We start from the raw sequence: 24,023 nt of genomic DNA, 5'->3' as shown, positions 1-24,023 counted from the left end.
CAGGATTCAAACTAGTCTGTCTAGCTCCGAAGGCTAAGCCCACATCCCCACACCATAAGACCTCAGTGGCTGTGTAATTTCCTCAGGTTACCACCCACAAATCTGGACCTGCAGATTCATTACTAGGAATTAGTCTTGCTTTTGGGTAAAGAATAATAATTAAAAAGAAAAAAACCTTCCCCAAATACTAAATAAAGCCAAGAGTGTACCCAGTCCTTGTGCAATATTTAGATGACTTCTGCTGGAAGATCAAATTGTCACTTTCTAGATGGCGGTTTGGTAAAGTGTTCAAATCCTTAAGTATATGTATTTTATTTAGCAATATTTGGACATATGGAAAGAAACAGCTAAAGCAGTTATAAGTGGTTGCTTCTAGGGAATGGGATTTGGTACTGTAGGCAAAGCAGACAAATAACTGTTGTGTTTGATTACAAGCCTTTAGAGCTACTGTACTTTTTATTTTATGGATATTTACAACTTATCCAGATTGAGATAAAAGCTACAAGAAATAAGATGACACTATATTTAAATACAAAATTCTCTTGTTAATACTATTAACAATAAAGCATTCAACTTTTCAGTCTTTGTGACATTTTGTTTTAAAGATTAAATTTATTTCAGAAGTCCTCATGTAAACTAGTCAGACACAAATGAAGCTTTTTCTAATGGACTTCTCAACTCCTTTTAATAACTATCTTTTTTCTTGGGATGACAATAGCATTACTATGATACTATTAAGTTTCCTTATTTTTATTAAAATGAGCTCTTTTCAAGGTTACTAGCAAACTTTGATTTTTATGAGTGTGCTAAAGCCAGATAGGAACATGATACTTTAAAATGGTTTCAATTTCTTATTAACTATTTTATAGTAGAAAACTATTTGGCATTAAGTATTCATATGCTGAATTTCTAAAAGTCATCTTTAGTTCCCAGCTGAACTTTGTGCTCCAAGACTTTTAAAAGTTTAATTATATTTACATAAAAAATAACATTTTAATCACTCAGTTCTTCCTCATCACTGAAGTAGTTGCTTTTCTTTATCCTTGGGCGTCCTGAATCATCTGATGTTGAGGGGACCCCAGAACTGGGTTTCCATTTTCTTTGTTCTTCTTCAATTTTGGCTTGCAGGGATGCGATGGCCTGACTGAGGCTGTCCAGAGCGGGATCTTCCTCTTCATCTTCACTTTCTCCTACTTCTGCAATCTCTTTCTCTGGTTCAGGAATTTTCTTTTTTTTCTTTTTTTCTTTCTTCTTTGGAGGTTCACGTTCTCCAAGCATATTTTTAGGACAGGCATAACTTAAATGTCCACTTTCCCCACATTCGTAACACTTAGATTTATCAAAGTAGTTTCGCCTTTGGATGAACTCAGCGGCTCTTCCATTGTCAATAGCAATGCTTGCTTTCATCTTTCGACCAAATAACTGTGTGTTGTTTATTGCCCTCGTACAGTTTTGTGCAGAGTCTTTATCCAAAAATAAAATAAATGCAACTCCTTTACTCTTCCTCGTATCTTTATCTTTCATTATAGTAACCTTTACAACTTTGCCGTACTTGGAAAATATCCTGTATAAGTCATTGTTTGTCAGGGAAAAGGGCAAGTTGGATACATATACTGTGCTCTTACTTGAAGCCAATCCACCACTCATTTCTTCAAGTGGGGGTAGGTCCAGGAAATTAGAGGAGTGCGGGCCCTCAGCTCGGCTTGGGGTTCAACCCCGACTCTCCTCTGTCCCTCGCGGCAGCGTTGGCATCACGGTTCTCAAGTGTTCAAATCCTTAAGGGTCAGGGCTGGTTTGTGAGCTCAGGGTGCTGCTGCCTGGGGATCCAGTCTGGGGATCCAGTCTTCACTACTGCCTCAGGCCAGAAGGACCTGAGGAAATAAAAAATTCTTTTGGAAGTCGCAGCAAGGGTAAAAAGATCTTAGACTCTTGGCTAAACTGCAAGCGGCTGTTGCTGTACACAGGAGTTTACAGGAGAAAGTGAATGGTTTCGCCCTGCAGGATTAGGCTGTAAGCTGTAAGTGAAAGCAAGAGTAATCGTGGGAGTTGATGTGGTCACAGATAAGGCTCAGCTTTCCGCCCAGACATTTGAGGCTTCCTCTCTAGTGCCTGTCTGCGGCTGTGTGGATAACAACAGCTCACGTAAACCAACCTCACAAAACCAGGGACTGTCCATCTCCTTCTCAAAGGGTTAAAGAGATTTCAGAGGTGGAGTTGGCCGGAGGTAAGCCACCGCTGTGCCAGCAGAGCCAATGCACCTTCCTCCTTCTGTGTCTAGATTCAAGTGAAGCAGGAGAGATTCCATCTCGAACAAGCTGTTTATTGATTAGTTATAAAGAATCACAACTTCAACCAAGGCCAGCACCACTCAGGAGAAAACACAAGTGAGAGTGGGACTCAGAAGAAGTCTCATTCATGGCAGTGCTAGAAATGTGAGCCAGTAGCACTACCATATAATTATTTATTTAGTTTTTGGAGACAGGGTCTTGCTCTGCTGCCCAGGCTGGAGTGCAATGGTGTGATCATAGCCCACTGTAAAATCCTAATATTGAACTCCTGGGCTCATGTAACCTTCCCACCTCACCTTCTGGAGAAGCTAGGACTATAGGTGCATGCCACCATGCCTGGCTAATTTTAAAAGTGGGTTTTTTTTGTTTTGTTTTGTTTTGTTTTTTGTGGATACAGGGTTCTTTCTATGTTTTTCGGGCTTATCTGGAACTCCCTGGCCTCAAGCAATCCTCCTACCTCAGCCTCCCAAAGAGCTGAGATTACAACCTGAGCCACTATGGACTCCTGCCAGATAAATTTAAAACACATGTATTGTCTTCCCAACAAAATGAATCATCTAGACATCATTGGAGAAGAAGGTCTAATATTTCCCCAAAAGAATCAGGCAGCATAAAGAGATATGAGGACATGCAAGTCAAGATTGCGGGGAAAAATTTAGCTGAATGACTAAATATTAGGATGGAGAGCTCTAATCCAGAAGGGGAGATTTGGGGGAAAAACTCTAGAAGTAAGGCATGATTATGGTGATCAGTGCCCTGATGGTAAAATCTGAAGATGGGCATTGGGATGGTCTCCTAGGTATCTCTCTTGAGATGTTATCATTATGTTACATCAGACTTTGTAACAAGTATCAAGATCAGTGTCAGACATTGTTCAGGGCAAGAATTTTATGAAGTTATATGAAGAGTCCTATAAAAAAGGCCGAATTTGTTTGTCATAAGATGATATTTTTGAGTTTGAAAGCTGCAAATTTAGAATATTGTGTTTAACCAATTGTATAATGAAGTTTTGCAGCGTGCCAAGTGTTAGTCTCGATTTACTGTAAATGCTATTTTTTTCCTGGAAGCCAAATGAAAGCAGGTAACTGCTTTTTTAAAATTCTAACTTCTATCACTGATACTTGGTTGTGCCAGGGAATCACCTAAAATGAATTAGGAAGACATAAGTCCCTCCCCTCCCTTTTTTTTTTTGAGTAAAGAAAGGAGCAGTGTGAAGAATTGTATTGCATGTGTGCATGGGGTTATTGAAATACTGGATGGGAAGAACCTAGGAAGAAGATCCTAGGAAATACCTAACAAATGTTAGCTCTCTTCTTTTGTCTTCACTTAGAAAGAATATTATCTTTTTTTCTGGTTTGGAATACAGGGAAGGTCTAGTAGAAGCTAGAGGGTAGAGTGTTTTCCTGGTGACCAGATTTGCCTGGACCATCCTGGGATCTAGGAAAGGTCTACTGAGGTCAAGGCAGTAGCTGTGCTTATCATTTACCTGAGTTTATTGACCTAACAGATGATAGGGTCAATTATAGGACATGACTCTTTGGTAAGGAAATTAATATTTTAAAAGCTACAATTCCATTGTTGTCTTATTGACATATCACTTTAAATTTCCCTAAAAGAGGTACATAGTGGATGGAGTAATTTCAGTCTTGCATATCCACACTTTCATGTCATCTTGAAGGAGTCTAGCTGTCTCCAGAGAAATTAATGCTTATTTTAACCTAAACTTCTACACTTGATCTTAGCCAAAAGGCTGAGAGGCAATTACCTTAAATTTCTTTGTGTAATATGCTGGAGCCTTTAAAATAATGTTGAAATGAAGAATAAAATTTTAATTAGACCAAAAACAGCTTAAAGGTATGTCTACATTAGACCTGGAAGTTTTATTTCTAGGACTTTATTCTAATGAAGTTACCACGGATGTAGAGCTCATTGAAAAAACAATGAAAATAACCTAGATAGGCAGGGCTCGGTGGCTCACTCTGTAATCCTGGCAATCTAGGAGGCCAAGGTGGGAGGATTGCTTGCACTCAGGAGTTTGAGACCAGCAAACTCTCTATCTCTCTAAAATGCAAAAAATTAGCCAGGTATGGTGGCACCCGGGACTACAACTATGTCTGTAGTCCCAGCTACTTTGAAGGCTGAGGCAGGAGGATGGCTTGATCCAAGAGTTTGAGGTCGCTGTGAGCATGGCTGATGCCACAGCACTCTAGCTGGAAGCAAAAGAGTGAGTGAGACTCTGTCTCAAAAAAAAGAGAAAAAGAAAAAAACAGGAAGAAAGAAAACCTAGATAGCAAGGAGATTTGTTAAGTAAATTACTATATCTCCAAATGACAAAATAATAACATGACCATTAAAAATGATTTTTAAAAAATGTTGAACGACATAGGTTTCCATCATGTGGTAATAAAAGTGGATAACTAAATAATAGGTACAATATGAGACCATTTTGTGAAATTATAAAGCAAAGGAAAATAAATTCAAAAGTACATAGGAAAATGGTAATTATATAGAACCTATGTAATAACTAAAAGACGTTAATAATAAGCAAATAAAATTCGATTTATAAACAAGTATTTACTATGAGGGAAAATGTAAGAAAATATAACAAAAACCAATCAACTATCTATTGAGTGTTAATATGCTAGGAACTATTCTAAGCACTTAACACACAGTATTGTGTCCAACTTTGAAATTACCCTAGACCCTACTAATTCTATTTTACAGATGAAAAAACTGAGGCATAAAGAAGTTAAATCTTGCAGAGATTTGGCCAGCAGGTTGTGGATATTGAGTTGAACTTGGGTAGCCTGAGCCCTGACTGCATTATGAGACTTAGCCCTGGACCACCTACTTCCCTCTTCCAAAGGAGCCAGTAGAAAGATCACATGAAGAGCATCTTGCATTCCCTGTGTAATTCCACTTTCCCTTCTCCCCGCTGCCCTGTGCAGTGGGAGGCTTACAACATAGACTACTCTAGCAGGTTCCTATGTCCTCCGGCTACCTGTTAGGTGTTGTCAATAGGCAGCACCTGCAGAAGGTTGACGGAAGGCAAAAGTGATGGTAGAGTGTTTATTTCCCAAATGGTAAATGGTCCTTTTATAAATCACCCCCCTCCCCCAGACTCATTCCATACTGAGTGCTCTTGTCAGGATTCTAAGTGTTCTCTTCCTGCTGGGACACCTGGAGTAGGCTGTGTCAGCTCACTGAAGGATACTTCTCCTCCTAAGGAGGTTCCTGTGAGACCCTCTCCTTCTGTTTGCAGCATCTCATCTCTTTGAGTCCACAGGTAGTTAACAGCTGAACTGCTACTGCCTGGGTAACTGCACTATCTTAGGATCCCATCCTCCACAACGGTTATGTGTTCCTTGTATAAATCATCTCCCCTCCCAGACTCATTCCATCCTGAGGGTGCTTGTTAGGATTCTAAGTGGGGATCCCTGTTTTCATAAAGTTGACATTGAGCATTTTGGACATGCACTACGTGAACAGGAGGGTTGAAGATAATATAAAAGTACATGATCTGTGGGGAGACAGTAGATGGTGATAAAGGAAAATATTTTAAGTTTCATATTCATAATCGCCCACATCTTATTCCCCATTCCTTATCACTTCTCTCCTAGCCAGATGAGATAAGCTGTAGGAATGTCTGTCTAGCACGGTGATCCAGATGCACTTCGTAGCCATAGAGTAATTATGTAAGAGCCATTCTCTGCCTTTCTCAGAGCAATTCGGAGAGGTTTTGGCAAACATGGATATTGAGTCATAGAACATTTTATTTACCCTTCTTGATCTGGAATAGATTTATGAGTCACTTGGAAGAGCCTCTTGACTTAGAAACTAGGAAATAGAAAGCAGAAACTGAGACCAACGTTTTATAAGGCATTTTTTATAAAGTCCTCTTATTTTCTACCCTAGATGACACATAGTCTGAGGATCCCCCATTTGAAATCCCTGGGGCTAGAAGTGTTTCAGATTTTGGAATATTTGCATACACAATGTGATACTTTGGGGATAGGACCTGAGTCTAAACATATAATTCAGTTATGTTTTATATATACCTTAAAACACACAGCATGAAGGCAATTTTATATAATATTTTGAAACAATTTTATGCATGGAATAAAGTTTGCAGGTATTGAATCATCATCAGAAAGCAAAGGTTTCGCTATCTCATCACCCACACGGACAAGCTGTGGTTGTAAAGAGTGTTTCTAAAACATCCCTCCTGTGTGTGAGCCACTGGGGACCTTGTTGATATGCAGATTCTGATTCAGTTGTTCTGGGCTGGGGCCTGAGTTCTGGCATTCCTGACCTGCTTCCTGGTGATGTCATTGTGCTGGCCCTTTAACCACTCTCTGCACCGCAAGTTTCTAAAGGTTGAAATAGTCTGATGACATCTGCAGAATGGAGATAGTTAAAAATCAAGGTTCACTTGGGAAAGCTGTGATTCAGACGGGAAAAAAAGGCCCTGAGACCTCATGACCCTTTGCTCCTTGTGGGATCATGTAGGAGCCTTAGACTGAGAGCGGACAGAGACGTGGAAAGAGAGACTCCAACCAGTGCCGGGCAGAGAAGGCAGGGGCAAGAACAGCTTGTGCACAGAGTCTAGGGCGGGGCTAAGGCTACTGAGTAAAGCATCCCCAGGGACCCAGTCCCATTTAATCAAGGCCTTGCTGCCTGCTTGGTGGCTTGCAGCCGTCAGATGGTGTGTTCTGATTTTGTTTTGGAAAGTTCAGTCCAATAGTGTGTGCTGAATGAGAGAGCTAGCAATTATACGCTTCCCACTGAGAATACCAAGAGTACATCAGTCCTTAGCACTGGTCAGGTAACAATGAAATCCAAAAATGACAACAACAAAAAATCCCATCACCTTTGCTATTATGTCATCTTTTTCTGATTCTAGTCTGGAGAAGCCAGTAGCAGAGATTAGGTAGGAGGGAGGGGAGAAAGCCTGGGAAGAGGGAAAGAACAGATCACACATCACTTCCTTCTCTGCTGCTCTGAGATTTATTTTGTCTTGTAGGCAAGAGCCAACTTTCTCCCTGTTGTCACGAAAGCCTCTTGAAGAGCTGTTTTTAGGCTGAGAGCTTAAGCTCTGACTAATGAGAAGGGGGGATGGAGGGAGTGAAAGAAAAGGAGAGATTCTAGAATGACCTAATTGTTGATAAGAGGGAAGTAGTTGGATGTATATCAAAGTCAGTCGATGAAATATTAGATAGTTGCTAAAGTAATGACTGTGAACATTATGTAATAGCATGGCAATGGCATGGTATAATGCCAATGAAATAAAACAGAATGAAGATGAAAAAAACTGTAAAGTTGTACTTCATCAGCACTCCTGGCTGCTAACTTTTTTTTTATTTTGTATTGTATTATATCTGCTTTATCCTCCACTATTGAACTGTGTAGGCTACAGAGGATAGTAGGAAGGTAGGGGGAAGGACTTTAGGAGTTGGGTCCTGACTCCATGTCTACCAAATGTGTAAACTTGTATAAATTAGCTATTCAGTTTGATTATTTCTCAAATAAGAAAATTGATACTTTAAAAAAAAAAAAGGAGAGATTCCAGGACATTTGCCTGCTTAGATAAGGAATGAGCCAGCAGATGCAAACACTTTTGACCCTTGAACAAATCAGGGACTAGGAGCACTGACCCCAGGCACAGTTGAATTCTAAGTGTAAGTTTTGACTCCGAAAGACTTAACTACTAATAGCCTACTGTTAACTGAAAGCCTTACTGATAACAAGTGGTTGATTCAAATATAGATGGACTAGTATCTAGATATATTTTATGCATTCATGCTATATCTAACTTTTCCTTAATTTTTTGGATGTTTCTAGGCTATGCAGTTCATCTACGAGTTTCTTCAAATTGTTACAAACTTCCAAACAAATTTTATATATATTTATTAAAAAAAAAATTCACGTATGAGTGATCCTGTGTAGGGTCAACCTGTGTTGTCCGAGAGTCAACTGACAAAGGTAAAAGAATCTTTTAAAGTGAACACTGTATCTACTAGTTCCATCTCTAGTTTCCTCCTTAATTACATTCATATCTGTCCTTGCTATAAACATGTAAGTAAATTCTGCAATACTTGGAAAAGTAGGTCTCATGGAGTATAAGTGTGAGACTGGCCTGAGCGAGGGTCTACATTTGGTTGGAACTTACACTTGACTTCCTTCTTCCCAGGACCCCCAGTGTAACAGTGCCCTTTAGGGAGACCCCAGCTCTGCTCAGGCCTTTCTCTGGCCTCTGGCCTTTGGCCTTTGGCCTTTCCCAGGCTTCATCAGCTCCCTTCCATTCTTTCTTGCCCCCCAAAGGTCCCAGGGATTTGGCTCAGTGCTTCCCTCCTCCAGAAGCTCTGTCTTCTATTATACAATGAAGTGAATGCAACAGATGAAAGGGGATTTCCCACTCTCTCTCTACTTTAATATCTCCCTGCATTTTTTTTTAACCACAGACCACATTTAAATGATAATATGCTGATAGAACAGAAATAACCATTCGTGGATTATAAGTGACAGGGGAAAATAAGGCATTGTAGACCTATTGTTCAAACACCCCCACAATTTCTTTTAGTTTTAAAACATTTAAAAACATGTGTATAATTGAACGACAAATTCCTCAATAATAACTAATATTGAAATAAAACAACACAAATACTTTCAAATCAGTAGGAGCCCAAGTTGGGTGCCCCACTCTTATCCTGCCTAACCACATTGTCCCCTCGGCTGTGAGTCCACACACCAGGGGCAGTCAAAGGCTCTGCTCCAGCTACATGTCTGCCTGGAAAGCTCTCCTGTCCCCACATCTGTGGGGCTAGTAACTTCCTTCTTGCCTTCAGGACTTGACTCCCTTGTCTCCTTCTCCATGATAAAGTAAAAATGGATGCTAGCTTATGAGAAGCTTATTGAGACCTTGGAAAAAAATAAGAAGAAAATGTTTTCTTATAGTAAAAATTAAATAATTCTATGGGTACAGAAAATAGGTCTGAGAGATATACAGCAAATGTTACCAAAGATTTTATCTTACTGATGAGTTTATTGTAGAATTTCTTTTGTTTCTGTTATGCTTATTTTCTATTTTTCGTCAGCTAACTTGAACTTGAATTCTTTTGTGAAATGACAAAAATAATACTTACATAGTTAAAAAATAGAGATAATATCAGATAACAAATGAATACTTAGTATTTGCCAGAGACATTGCTTAAACACTTTCCATGTATTTTTAATTTTTTAAAATTTCATTAATTTATTTTTTTTCTAGAAACAGAGTCACACTCTGTTGTGTAGGCTGTAGTATAGTGATGTGATCATAGCTCACTGCAGCCTTGAACTCCTGGGCTTAAGTTATCTGCCTTCCTTAGCCTCCCAAGTAGCAGAGACTACAGGTGTGCACCACCACACCTGGCTAACTTTGTTTTTATTTTTTGTAGAGAGAGGGTCTTGCTATGCTGCCCAGGCCGGTTTAGAACTCTTGGCCTCAAGTCATCCTCCTACCTCAGCTTCCCAAAGTGCTGGAATTATAGGCATGAGCCACTGCACCTGACCCTTACATATTTTAAAATACAAGTCATTTAATAATAAGAACTCCATTAGATGGGTACCTAAAATTCTCATTTTACTGATGGAGAAATTGAGATTAAAAAAGCCCCTACCTCTAAACATCTAGAAAGTGAACAAGATTACTGAAAGATGTATTGAACTGAAAGATGTATTGAAGAAGAGCCTGCATGGTGCCTACTGAATTACTAATGCATTAAAAAGGAATAGCATTCCAAGTAGAAGATACAATCCATAGGAAAAAAGGACCTCTTGGGGACTGAGAAATATTAAATATGGCTGCAATTTAGCTCCTGAGGGAATGTGTGACCAGAAATGGGACTGGAGTTGTAAGCAAGGGCAGATTGTGGTGAGCCACAGCTTGTCATGTCACACTACGTCCAGATACCACAGACCAGGCACCTATGGAGGAAGAGAGATGCCCTGCTGACGTGACTCAGGCCTGGCGAGGGGCACTCTGAAGAACAAGGCTGATGTTTCACATGTTGTTGTCAAGTGGGATGAGGGCCCAGGGGCCCCGGGGCTCCGGGGCCCCGAAGATTTTTAACTGCACCCCACCACTTCGAATTTCTAGAGCATCTGGAGGGCCCAGCTGCGCTGGCAGGTGAGGCGCCTCTGAGGGCCTCTGGGTCTGACCTCTGGATTAGGCATGGTGCTCAGTTACTCACATTATGTGGGAGGGCACTCACGGATTGGACTTAGTCATTTCTGTATCCTCAGCCCAGGGCTAAGTCTTCAGTAAGTGTCCACAGATGCTGTTAATGGGAATGAAGGGCAAGTATGTGCAGGAATTATAGACCCTCATACAACAATTTCTACTGGTGCTGGTATGTGCCACTGCTAGCTACCATTCAGTTTCTGTGATGAAACTTGCTCACCGTCACCTGTGAAAGCCCAGAGTGTCCTAGATGCCTGAAGTCCATTGAGTCTGCCTACGCAGCTCCTTCCCTTCTCCCCCTAACCTGTTTCAAGGGGTGGTAGTTCAATTGCATGCCAATGCAACTTTCTAACTTTCTTTCCTTCCCTCCCTTCCTGTCTTTCTCTTTCTTTCTTTCTCTATCTCTCCTTCCTTCCTTCTTTCTTTTTTTTTTTTCATCAGAGCTTCCAATGGAAAGAAAACAAGACATACTTAAATTGTCTCCCTTTGGTTGCCAGGGCAGTCACTAGAGTTCATTGAGTACATAGAGAGGGTGTGTGTGGTGGTGGTGGTGGTGGGGAACAGAGCCAAAGGCTTGTGAGACACTGAGGCCCTAAGTATCAGACTGTGTCAGGACTTCCCAGGAGAGGGGATAAATGTATGCCGGCCCAGAGACAGTCTTCTTGGGAACTTCTGCCGCCTACTGGCAATGCAGGATAAGACAACATTCAGGTTTTGTTCTGTTCTGTTCTGTTTTTTGACCACAGAGTCTCACTCTGTTTCTCCATGGCATCATCATTGCTCACAGCAATCTCACACTCTTGGGCTCAAGTGATTGTCCTGCCTCAGTCTCCCAAGTAGCTTGGACTTGAGGCTCCTGACACTATGGCCAGTTAGTTTTTCTATTTTTAGAGATAGGGTCTTGCTCTTGCTCAGGCTGGTCTCAAATTTCTGAACTCAAGCAATCCACCTGCCTTGGCCTCCCAGAATGCTAAGATTACAGGCATGAGACAATGGCTGAAGAAAGCTCAGCCTATCTTCTTCCACACTTACCCAAGGCCAGGAGGGCTGGGCTTTCCTGTTTTGAGGCCCAGGTTCTCCATCTCCCTGCCTAGTGCTGTCTTCTGAGGGCAGGAACCAGGTATGCTTATTCAGCTCTGAATGCTCAACACCCAGGAAAGTGTCTGCCACTCAGAGAATAAGAGTTGAGTAGAAATGGGTCAAATTTCTTAGGTAATGAATAATAGCTGAATTTCTAGCATCTGGCTATTTGAGTTTATACTATCATCATGATTAGAGCCTCTATTCCCTCATTAGCAAAAGGGAAAAAACAACTCTGGGTGGTTCATGATTCAGTACTTCATGGTAGTGAATGTAAAGTACTTAGTGTTATACCTGGCACATGGCTCAATAAATGGGAACTATTAGTATGTTTGGAACAAGCTTATTAAAGCATGATTGATGAGATTAAACTTAAAGGTTGATGACGAGATACATAGAGTGTATATTGTGATGATTCTTGACGTATGTATATACACGTGAACCATCACCACAATGAAGATAATAAACAGAGCTATTCCCTCCACACGTTTCCTCATGCCCTTTTATAATCCAACCTACCCCCCCGCCCCAAATGAAAAACTTTCCCTAGGCAACCACTGATCTGTCACTGTGGGCTAATTTACAATTTTTAGATTTTTATGTAAATAAAATTGTACATGTACTAGTCTTTGTGTTCTTTCTCTCAGCATAATTAAGGGTCATTCATGTTGCTATGTGCATTACTAGCTCATTATTTTTCATTGCAGAGAAATAGTCCATTCTAGGCTTATACCACAATTTTTTTTTTATCCATTTACCTGCTGATGGGCATTTGTGTTATTTCCAATTTGGGGCTATTGCAAATAAAGCTGCTATGATCATTTGTATATAAATACTTTGATTTCTCTTGGGCAAATACTCAAGAGTAGCATAGCTAGTCATATGGTAGCTCTATTTATAACCTTTCCTCTACAGTGGTTGTACCATTTTACATTTTCATCAGCAAATGTGTGAGTTGTTCAGCTGCTTCATATCCTCGCCGACACTTTTAATTTTAGCCATTGTGGTGGGTGAATTAGTGGTATCTGCTGGTTTCCATTTGTGTTTCCCTGATGATTAGTGATGTTGAGTAGCTTTCACATGTTTATTTTCATTTATATATCTTCTTTGGTGAAGTTTCTGCTCAAACATTCTGCCCATTTGTGATTAAATTATAGGGAGCACATCTTACCATTTTATAAACTTAAAAAAAACAGCTTATTGAGATTTAACCCATTTAAAGTGTGCAATTCAATATATATAGTGTGTAACCACTACTGCAAGGAATTTTAAAAAATTGTCTTCACCCCAACTTTTCCTTTACTCTCTACCTTTTAGCCATCAACCCACTTTCTCCCTACACCTATCCCTAGGCAATAACTTATCTACTTTCCTGCTCCATAGATTTGCCTATTTTGGACATTTCATATAAATGGAATGGTCTTTGTGAGTGTCTTTTCACTTAGTATAATGTTTTCAAGATTCATTCACATTGTAGCTTATGTCGGTATTTCATTTTAAAAGTATAGAATCATATTCCATTGTTTGGACACATCACATTTTCCTTATCCATTCTTCTGTTGATGGCCATTGGGTTGTTTCCACTTTTTGGCTATTTGAGTAATGCTTCTATGAACACTTGCACCCAAGTTTTCATGTGGGCATAAGTTATTTCTCTTGAGTATATATTTGGGAGTGCAGTTGCTGGGCCATATAACAACCCTATATTTAGCTATTTAGCTGCCACATGGTTTTCCAAAGTGACCATATGACTTTCATTCCCACCGGCAGTGCATGGGGGTTCAGATTTCTCCACAACCTCACCAACAGTTGTTATTATCTGTCTTTTTATTATAGCCACCTCAAAGGGCATATAGTGGTATCTCACTGTGGTTATAAAGTATCTTTTGAGGAGCAAGTTTTTTATTTTGAAGAAGTTCAATGTGTTGATTTTTTTCTTATAATTTTTATCTTTTTATTGGTTTTAGAGATAGGATCTCACTCTTGTCCAGGCTGGCCTTCCAATCTTGGGCTCAAGGGACTCTCCCAAGTATCTGAGACTACGGTAGCTGAGGCTACAGGGTTGTGCCACCATCCTTACTTGCTCTTTTCGTTTGTCATAGGTTGTGTTTTTTATGTTATATATTTTAAAAATCTTTGACAAAACTTAGTTCCCTAAGATTTTCTCTTTTGTTTTTCCCCAGGAAGTTCTATAGTTTTAGCACTCAAATTTTTGTGTATGGTTCATTTTGAGTTAATTTTTTCTATAAGATGTAAGGTAAGGGTCTAGGTTTATTGTTTTGCAGTAGCTATCCAACTGCTCTGGAATAATATAATAATCTATAACCTAGGTTTATTGTTTTGCAGTAGCTATCCAACTGCTCTAGAATAATATAACATAATCTATGTTTCCCTATTGGATTGTCATGGCACCTTGTGAAAAATTAACTGAGGGTCTATTTCAGTACTGTTATTTTAAGTAACCTTAACCAAGAGCTAATTTTGCTCCAATCCTGAGGCCATAAATGGTTTTATGAATCTTCTGCCTAGTGCCTTGTATATTGCAAGATTTTCCCACTCTGGCTGCAGGCCACCTGAACCAGTCCAGGTTCTTAAAGATTTTACCATCTCACGATGGTTCTTTCCCTGGTCTAGCACAGCACGGTTTCTTCACATGGAAGCTCTGACCAATACTTAATTGAAAACTTGAGGAAATCCTCTTCAGTTCTCTCTGCTCCTGTACTCTGCCTTGAAACTCTACCGCCTTAGCCTTCTTGAATTCTCATCTGTCTCCTCCATTCAGAGAAATTGCTAGAGTTGGCTTGAGTTTCTCCTCCCTGAACTGCAGCCTGGAAATTCTCTCCAGGCAGAAGTTAACTGAGGCATTGCAGGGCTCATTTCATTTGTTTTCTTCTTCTCAGGGATTGCTTTCCTGTGCTAATTGTCCAGTGCCTGAAACCATTGCTTCATACTTTCCCCCCCTCGTTGTTTAAGGTGGCAGAGTAAATCTGGTCATTGTGACTCCATCTTGATTGGAAGCAGAACTGCTACCAGTATTGTTGTTTCTGACTTAAATCCACCAGTCTGGCTTATAAAGTACCCACCTCAAACACTTGTGTACACGCACACATGCTCACCCACACCCCATTTTCACTACTTTCTTTGTATAACTTTCTCTTTATAGTTGTAAAAAGTTGTCAGAAACAAAATGTGGTCACTTGTGCTAAAACCCTGACAGATGGATCCAAGGGAGGCCATCAAGGGAGGATTCTCATACATGTATGCCTTACAGCAAGAATTATCACAAAAGACTGCAAAATGTATAACTTTGCACAAAGACCAGTATAACCTTATGCAGAAAATGCTTGCAAGGACATCCAGCAACTGCCTGTCCAACCTTGGACTGATGCCACCTTGTACTAATCTTTGTAACCAAGAAGAATCGATTCAAAACAACTTGTGTAATCTTCCTCATTTTGTCTTTTAAAAACTTCCCCTTGCCTCAACCCATTTAAAATGTATACATTGTACAATGGCACGCTTACTTTTATTGCAGTGCTACTCCTAAATATATGTCATTTTCTTTTAGGGAGTCTCCTTCTCTTGTCTGTTTATTATTAAGTTTGATGCAGTGATAGTGGGAGTCATCTACAAGTCATTGTGGATAGCAATGACTCAAAGCAAGAAGGGGGATACATCTTCCCCTTTCTGGGTAAGGAAACTTTGTTGTATTTATTTTTGTTTATTCACTGGTTTACTTTGCCTGGGTTGCATTTGGGGCTGCATCCCTTTCTACTTTTGTGATATGGGGCAATATATTCGATTTTCCTAGGCTTCAGTTCAGAAGTGAGGAACTACCTCACTTGAACTACCTTCTGAAGGTAGTTTTTAGGATTGAATGAGACACCCTGTGTAAAGGAGTTAGTACGATGTCTGACACACAGAAGGGACACTAAATCTGAGGCTCGTTTCTCAGTGCCAACCTCACTCAAGCTAATGTTGTTACTTGCCTGGACTGATCGTTTCTTCTTTTTTGAAATATTTTTCTTCACTTAGTGTCAAGTACGTTCATTTCTCCTGTAACCTCACTGTCTTCCTGGCTTTTATGCTAAATGTCTTCTGAATCTTTATGCATGTTCTTTGCTATTTACGCTTTCTTTGTAGGAGATCTCATCCAGTCTCCTGGATTTAAATATTGTCTCTAACTTGCTTAGTCCCAAATTATACCTGTAGCCTAGAACTTGACTTTGAATGTAAGGTTTGTATATCCTAGTGCCTACTCAACATTTCCATGTTCATGTTTTGCTGATCTTTGCCTTTTTATCTACAGATCCATTCCTGCCCTCCCTTATGATGCTCTGTACTATGGAGGGAGGAGGGGTCTGACTCCTGCAAGCTGCATCTTTTAGGCTGCCTTGGACCCACAGAAGTGACTAGGGGAAGACTGGAAGGAAAGTAAAGTCCAGACATTTCTAGCTCCTCTCTTTTGGCCTTGGACAACGTCTCTGGCAGAGACCACTGTCCAATCTCTGGTCTTCCTTCTCCTATAAGGGCCCAGCTCTTCCCACAGTTGTTGGTGATCTCTGTGGTGCCTGTTCCAATCCTGTTCGGCTTCCCAGAAATTCCACTATCTGTTAACCATTTTTTCTGCTTGGAATGCCTAGAGTGGTTTCTGTTTCCTAACATGGCTTGAGCTAACAGAAGTCTCTAACAGGCATTTCAGAATCAACATTTGCAGAAGAAACTCTTTAAAAAAAAAAAAAACCACAATGAATTATAATACCATTTACACATTGAGTACAGAAAAAGTAATAAATCAAACAATATTTATAAAAAAATCAAAAGCAGTTTTTGTCCAGAGACTAAAAACCATTGTTTGGTCTGATCATCAACTGCTGCTACACCAATTTTAGAGCCAAATTTAATTTCAAGTAAAAAAAAAAATACAACTACAGGTTTCTCAGAAATGGAAACTAGTCCTTCCTTGATTTCCCTTTGAAGTCGCTGATAAGTATCTAAAACTGTTGTACTGCAGGTTTTTTTCTTTTTTGAGACAGAGCCTCAAGCTGTCACCCTGGGTAGAGTTCCACAGCTCACGGCAACCTCCAACTCCTGGGCTCAAGCGATTCTCCTGCCTCCACCTCCCAAGTAGCTGGGACTACAGGCACCCGCCACAACACAGGCTATATTTTGGTTGCAGCCGTCATTGTTGTTTGGCAGGCCCGGGCTGGATAGGAACTCGCCTGCTTAGGTGTATATAGGGCCTTAGCCCCTGAGCCCCAGGTACCCACCCTGCAGGTTTTTGATCAACTTTCTGAGGGCTGTGCCTGGAAGGAAGGAGCCATGACAATCTGTGAGAGAGCAGGTTCTGTACTCTGGACCAGGCATCCTCAAACTATGGCCCGCGGAGGACATTTATCTGGCCCACCGGATGTTTTTGCTGCCACTGCCTGTCCTGCTTAGGAGCCGACTTGTTCTGGGGCCTGCAGTCTGGTCCTCCAATGGTCTGAGTGACAGTGAACTGGCCCCCTGTTTAAAAAGTCTGAGGTCCCCTGCTGGACTCTGGTGTGCCATCTAGGTGAGGACTGAAGGGGCTACGGCTTCAGCCTTGGTAGTTGAACTGACTCCATTGGATGTGCTGACAGAACTATGCTGGAAAGCTTCTGTATGTGGACTCCTCAGCACGGAAATGCCTTCTGAACTATCATCCTTATCAGCAGTATGACAGCCAGATCTCTCCTGCACGGCGGTTACAGGGCAATCTTTATGAACTGGAAGCTGTTTCAGCTGTGCCACTTCATTTCTCTGCAGTTGACCATTTAATGAACTCAAGTCTTCTGCTTTCTTCTCTAAAGACAAAACCTAGACTTTCCGTTTTTGTCAGCGTCTTGAAGCTGCTGCTCTATTTTGTTCTAAAAACTTTCTCCTTTTTTCATCGGGATCTTCATTAGCTGCTCTTCTTCCATGACCATTTGTATTTTGGGTCTGCGGAGTTGTGTGAGCTGGAGAAGCTGGAGTTTCTGTAGCTAATGTGGTGCCTGTTGACATGACTGTGGTCGAGATGCCTCTGACTGAGTCCTAATCAATCCACTACCATGACCTTTGACAGTATCACCATTAGTAACTGGAGGATGTTGTTGGGTCAGAGCAGATTTTAATCTCATTTTTGCTTCTGACTGTACCGGTTGAGGGGAGGAAGGACCTGGGATTCCTAAAACATGAGGCACCATGGTGACTGGTTGAACACATGAGACTACAGCTGGAACATGCACATTAGAACTTGTAATTGATGCAGGAATAGCAACAGGCATGGTTTGTCCATTAGGGAGATGTAACAGAAGAGAAAATGGGCCTGGTACAGGGGCAGTTGGCCTGTTAGAGGACGGTGCTTGGGTGATTACAGTACTTGAAGTTGGTGAAGGTACCGCTTGTTGAATAATTACACTTGAATCAGAACTTGTAAGGAGCACCTTAGGATCCTGTAATGATGCTGGACAGACGATAGCTGATGTGGGCTGTGCGGTCTGTGCCAATGGTACTTCCTTTTCATCACTGGTAGTGGACTCTGGGTGAGGTAAAGGACTATCCTGGTGAGTTGTTTCTGCAACAGATGGCTCCTCAATTTTGCTTCCTATGATGGGTGTTGCAAGAGGGGATAAATCTAGAGGCATTTTTTTAATGTCATCTGAAGCTTTCTTGAGTTCATTCTCAAATGGACTTGCCAACTATTAAACAAACCCACTTCTTCATAGTTTTTCAAGAATCTTGTTGGTGTTGGGTCTGATCAGCCACGATGACACTGTCATGACGTGCTGGATCAAATTTCAGTGTCATCTCAGGTTTATGTTTATGGACAGCCAAATGATCCTCATTGGTAAAACACTGGCCACATCCAGGCGCAGTACATAGAAAGGGTTTGTCATCACTCATATTCCACAGGTCCTTGTATTGTCTGGCAGAATTCACATGCAACTTGGATTTCATAAGCTGAACCACTTATCACGCCCTCTTCCTCATGGCAAGAATACTTTCTAACTGGTGGGCCATGAGCATTAATCACTCTGCTGCCGGGAATGCCTTAGCTCTTATCTAGTAAGCAGTGCTTCTCAAGTTTCCGTCTAGTATCTCTTTCCAGGTCATTAGTTCAAGATCCTTCTGGCTGCTCGGGAGCCCCAAGCACAGTGGTGTTTACAAACTACTCCAGAACAGAATCTTGACTTCCCTCTCAAGCTGATTTTCCAGGTACCTTCTCCATTTCGGTTCATGACAATTCCATTGTGCTGAACTCATTAGTGCCACCCTTGACACTGCTTTCCCTGTCACAACCATATCCACCCCCTCAACCCCAGCAAATCCACGTATCTGGATTGGATACAGATGTGAACATGTCTAGAGTTGACTATTTTTCTCTACCCTCACTGCTATCACCATCCTGGTCCAAGCCATGACAAGTGATCCCCAAGGCACTTAACTCCTCCCAGGACTTCATGCCCTTCTAGTGTCCACCACGTATATTCTGTTTCAGCAACAAAGGTGTCACTGTTCTGGCCTGACCCACTAGCCATATTACTGCCACAGGGCCCTTGCACCTTTTAACCTCCGAGTGCTCTGTCCTCAGTATCCACGGAGCTCTCAATCACCTCTTTCCTGTTTGTGCTCAGATGACCAGATGTTACTGCTCAGAGAGTCCTTTCCTGACTACCATGTATGTGACATAGCATCCTCCTTCATTGTCCTTTAATTGTGTTGCTGCTGCTGTGTCCTGCATAGCACTTAACACCACCTCATGTGTTTCATGATGTATTTCCCATTAGAATGTAAGCAAGAGCACGAGGACCTTGCTTGGTTGGTTTCTACATCCCCACTGTCTTACTAATACCTGGGATTTAATAGGTGCTCCATAATATTTTTGTTGAATGAAATGATTAATAAATAATATGTGCATACTGAATACTGTTACGTTTCTTTCCCATAAATATTTAATAATAAAAATGCATTGCACAAAAGGTTGTTTCGCGTCAGGCACAATGCTAAGCGTTTTATACGGAGCATGTGATTTTATTTTCATTTATTTATAGAGCCCATATGGCTCTGTGCCAGGCTCAGAAGGTGCCAGCCCTGCAGGCGCTCCGGGGGCGGAGCCCGAGGCGGCTGCTAAGAGACCAGGCGCGGTTGCTAGCGGGCACAGCTGGGGACCTGCCTGCCACTGGAGAAGGAGGCATGGCCCCGCTGCTCTTAGGTCCGCCCACGGCGCATGCTCCTCGGGGCCCCTGGCCCGCTCGGAAGCCGGAGAGCCTGGCAGGGGCGGAACCAGCGCCGGGCGGGGGCGGGGCCTCCACGACACTTCCCGGTGGCCCGCCGCGCTGGTTGGCTGCGAGAATAGCCTGAGCTGAGTGGTGGGCACCCGCCTTCCCGATGAGGCCTCCCGGTCCCGTCAGGGGCCGGCCCCTCAATCTCTTGGGAAGTAGCACTGCTACTCCGGACAGCGGCCGGGGAGGACGGCTTTGCAGGTGAGTGCCGGCCCCTGCTGCGCCTCCAGGTGCGGGTGCGGCGCGGGAGCGGGTGCCTCCTCCCTCGGGTGCCAAGGAGAGGGCCGCGCACGGCTCCAGGTGCTCGGTCACCGCGCCCCGCGTGTCTGCAGGCGGGTGGGACCTCCGCTTTGGGGGCCGGGGATCTTGCCTGGGGTACCTGTAGATGCCTGTTTGGTGGGCAGCGGCCCGAGGCATCTCCCACGCACTCAGGAGGCGGGGGCTCTCTCAAGCTGCCCACCTTGCCCTGGGCGCTCTCCGCTGTCCTGGACAGGTGCCGTCCTGGTCTGCGAAGCTCCCCGGAGCTCTCGTGTGGAACAGCAGAGTGCCTAAGTCCTAGCTCTTCTTTCTCATTCTCTACTCCAGTGTTATCTGACGGCGTGATCGAGAGCAGATCTGGGGATTGGTTCTGGTTAAAATCCCAGCGATACCGCTGTTTCAGGGAAATACTTGCAGAAGGAACTGCATCAACATAAAAGAGACAGTTCACTTTTGCAATCTCCTGAGAACCAATTTTTGCTTCCAGTGCTTAACCTAGATGAACCTCAGTTTCCTGAAAAGTGAATTTTGTGGTACTGCCCTGGGATGGGTGGAGTACCTGACATACTATAGAAGGTGGAAGCGCTGCCTGCGGTGTCTGGCGTAGGGCAAGAGCTCAGTCGTTACTAGAAAGCCAAACGACAAGCGACATTGGGTCTTCTTTTCTTTTGTTACTCAACTGTTGGACCATCCCTGTCCCATTTTTCAAAGTCTGTATTGTGTGTGCCCTGTGTGCCACTTCGCTGTGTCCTGGGGGTACAGAGTTGAATCAGACTCAGGCTCTGCCCTGTGGGCTGGCATGACAGGAGGGCGGGCAAACACTTAATTGGAATGTTACAAAGTCTAAATTGCTGAGATAAAGGTGCTGAGAGAGCTCAGCACAGCGCGGTGAATCCGGCCTGAAGTGTTTTTCCCCCCTCCTTTGAACTTCTCATATGATCTCTCCTTTAAGACCTGAGAGAATCTTGACTTCTCTGTTGAGAAACGAACTTAGTGCTGTGTTGGAAGGAACGCTTACCCAGGTCACGTTGCCAGTTGAATAGCATCCTCTGAACAACTGATCCAAGGTCTGTAGGAAAAGCTCTGATGGGAAAGCAGCTCCCACCAGATGCTTAGTTATTTTTGATTGTGGCTGTACCTTTACTTTTTCCCTTTTCAGTTTACTTCTTATTCTCTAGTAATAACGGACTTTTGGGAGGTCACATTTGTGACAACAAATAGCCGGGGTCTGTACCGTTCTTTCCAGCCATCGTAAAGAAATACAAACCTTAAGTAAAAGCAGCAGCCTTGCTTTGCCAGTGCACACTCAGGAGAAAATTTACTCCCATCTAGAATTTCAGCGTTCACTACTGCTCGAGGAAATAATTCTAGGAGGAACTGCATCAACATAAAAGAGACAGTTCACTTTTGCAATCTCCTGAGAACCAATTTTTTTTAATACTTGTGGGATTCATGGAGTAAGCACAATACTATTAGGAAAAAAACCAAAGCCAGCAACTTCCAGGTATTATTGTCATACAATAGCAGGACATATATCAGTTGTACAATATGTATACACCTCTGAAACCATTAGTATGTTCAGTATTATGAACCTGTACATACCCCCCAAATACTGTATATACCTCTTTATAATCCCTTTTTTCTTGCTCATTCTTCCCCAGCAACCGTGTATCTGTTTTCTATCAATATAGATTAGGTTGGATTTTTCTAGAGTTTTATATAAATGGGATCAGATAGCATGTATTTATTTATTTTGGTCGGACTTCTTAGCATAATTGAGATTCATCTATGTTGTTGTATTCATTCTTTTTACTGCCGAGTAAGTAGTATGTAATTTGTTTATATATCTATATTTGTAAGTAGTATGTATAATTTGTTTATCCCTTTTGGAGCATTTGGGTTTTTCCAGGTTTTGGCCTTTACAAGCAGAGCTGTTATAAACATTTATGTACCAGTGTTTGTATGGGCATACGTGCATGTTTTTTTAAAGTGATTATATTTGTTTAAAAAAAAAAAAGAGAGAGACCTGGGCCATAGTTTCAGCTTTTTTTTCTAACCATCTGCTTCAGAGAGTCACTTCCTTTTCCTTTCATATCTTCAAAATCATTGCTGTGATTTTGAGCTATCACTGCCAGAAACTAGGGTGGTCTTTGTTGATGGCTGGAATGTTTTGAAGGAGAGAGGAGTTGAATTCCTCATCTTGCAGGCTCTCTATTCTTTCATTTCATTTTTTTTCCTGGAGTGACATTTGAATGCTGACATATGACTTTGGGCAAGAGTAGAAGTGGGTAGATAAGTGGGAGGAAGAGCTAATATTGGCCAAAGTTAAAAATGTCGAAATCACAGTGAGGGGATGAGGTAGGAAATAAACCCTGGAATTTTGTGGCTCTTCCTTTTTTTCAGCTTATCCTCTTTTAAGTGTTGTGTTTCTGTTATTTCTCCAGAAAAACTTCTTAGTCTCGTGGTAAGTAGATGAGTGGGTGTGCTGGGCCCCATAAGGTCCCGTATTAACTGACGGTGGAGAGGTTTCTTAGTAAAAAGGAATTCCTCACTTTTTTCTTCCAGACATGGCTAGAGTCATTTGTTTCATTTTTCCTCTTCACCTACTCTTTACTTGCCCCAGACCTGATTTCGATGTTGTATAGGAGCATTAATCTGCCTACATAGTTCTGTGTAGTAACATTTGAGTACATAACAATAAACTGTTTTATACAGAATGAAAATGCAGCTCTGGGGGTTGATGGTCTATTTGGTCCTTGGGACACTGCATTTTGAGGGGTCCAGAGGAAAACGGGCAGCTGTGGATCCTGAAGCAAACATGAATGTGGTAAGTTTCTCGAAGTCATGTGCTTCTAAATGCATGTGTGATAAATGTTATTTTCTGACATTCAGTTACATGGGTTACCTGAAGCCACACTCTTGAACTCTATGGCTTTTATGCTTTTCACTTTCACTGAGTCTTAGATCCAATTTGCTAGACTTTTCCCACCAGTTAATGCTTATTTAACAAATCTTATTTTATCATTATATATACTTAATAAGATAAATGAGAATTTTTATTCATTTAATGTTAAAGTCTTGCTGAATTTGTTGAAAGAATAATAAAAAAATGTCCCAAGTTTGCAAGAACGTCACTACTACTAAGTGCTGGTTTAAGAATACATTGAGCGAAGATTATAATTAAGAATGTCCAGGGAATGTGCTTCAATGCGAAAGTCAAAGTAGCTAAAAAACAAACTATTTTTGTTAAAACAAGCAAACATAAATAATTAATTAAAATATTACAAAGTTATCAATCTTAGGTAAATAGTAAAATCTGGAAATATTTCATTTATGCATAAAATGTTAGAAAAATACAGATTATCCAAGAAAGAGGCAGCTTTAGAATAGATGATGTAGTCGCCCAATTGAAGAATCAGGCAACTTTAGGAACTTTGACAGAAATTAATAGTGAGCCCAGAGAGTATGTGACCTGATAATGGGGTCATAGGGTTAAGATTTATTTCTTGTTTGAAATATTTTCTTTTACCTTCCCCGCTTTTAAAAAATTTCTTCCTTGAAATTAAAAAATTAAATCCTTTGAAGTGTTTTTGGCAGAGAGGATAATGATCACTTGTTTACCTGAAATAGTTGGGGTAGTTATCTGTATCCCACTGAGCTCCTGATTGACAGTTACCCTGTGGATACTTCCTTATGGAGAAGTGAATGTGATAATTCCCTATTTTTTAAAGCTTTTCTTCAATCACACTTTGACATTCTAGTGTAATTTTTTTAGTCAATTGATAAGAACAACTTAAAGTTTTTAATGCTTTATTTCTCAGGATGGAATCTTTTAAAACAAGGAAAGTGTTTTATTTTTTTCTTTCCTTTTTTTTTTTTTTTTTTTTT

General features: G+C 41.4%; 1 protein-coding gene and 2 pseudogenes across 6 annotated transcripts in view; 1 reads left to right on the top strand and 2 right to left on the bottom strand.

The window, feature by feature from the left end:
* LIPA (lipase A, lysosomal acid type) overlaps window positions 1-24,023 on the top strand; it is a 58,504-nt gene that overhangs the window by 4,673 nt on the left and 29,808 nt on the right. For 2 of the 5 annotated variants that reach the window (XM_023509489.1, XM_023509487.1), the window contains one exon: window positions 22,851-22,962. In XM_023509489.1, coding sequence (XP_023365257.1) covers window positions 22,852-22,962 — 111 coding nt within the window. In that variant the 5' untranslated portion in view covers window position 22,851. Of the gene's footprint in view, window positions 1-19,980; window positions 20,079-20,870; window positions 21,203-22,095; window positions 22,600-22,850; window positions 22,963-24,023 lie in introns of those variants that run through there. The other 3 variants (XM_012801396.2, XM_023509486.1, XM_023509488.1) reach the window with 3 other exon arrangements.
* LOC100963258 lies at window positions 969-2,477 on the bottom strand (annotated as a pseudogene). The gene has a single exon (XR_001160998.2). The product of XR_001160998.2 is annotated as a zinc finger CCHC-type and RNA-binding motif-containing protein 1 pseudogene (transcript).
* LOC105886408 lies at window positions 17,084-18,829 on the bottom strand (annotated as a pseudogene).

The sequence above is a fragment of the Otolemur garnettii genome, unplaced genomic scaffold (genome assembly GCF_000181295.1).
Source record: "Otolemur garnettii isolate 467f Iridium unplaced genomic scaffold, OtoGar3 scaffold00008, whole genome shotgun sequence".
In the NCBI taxonomy this organism is placed as follows: Eukaryota; Metazoa; Chordata; class Mammalia; order Primates; family Galagidae; genus Otolemur; species Otolemur garnettii.
The sequence above is the reverse complement of the archived record's forward strand: the minus strand, read 5'-3'. Positions and strand labels throughout refer to the sequence as shown.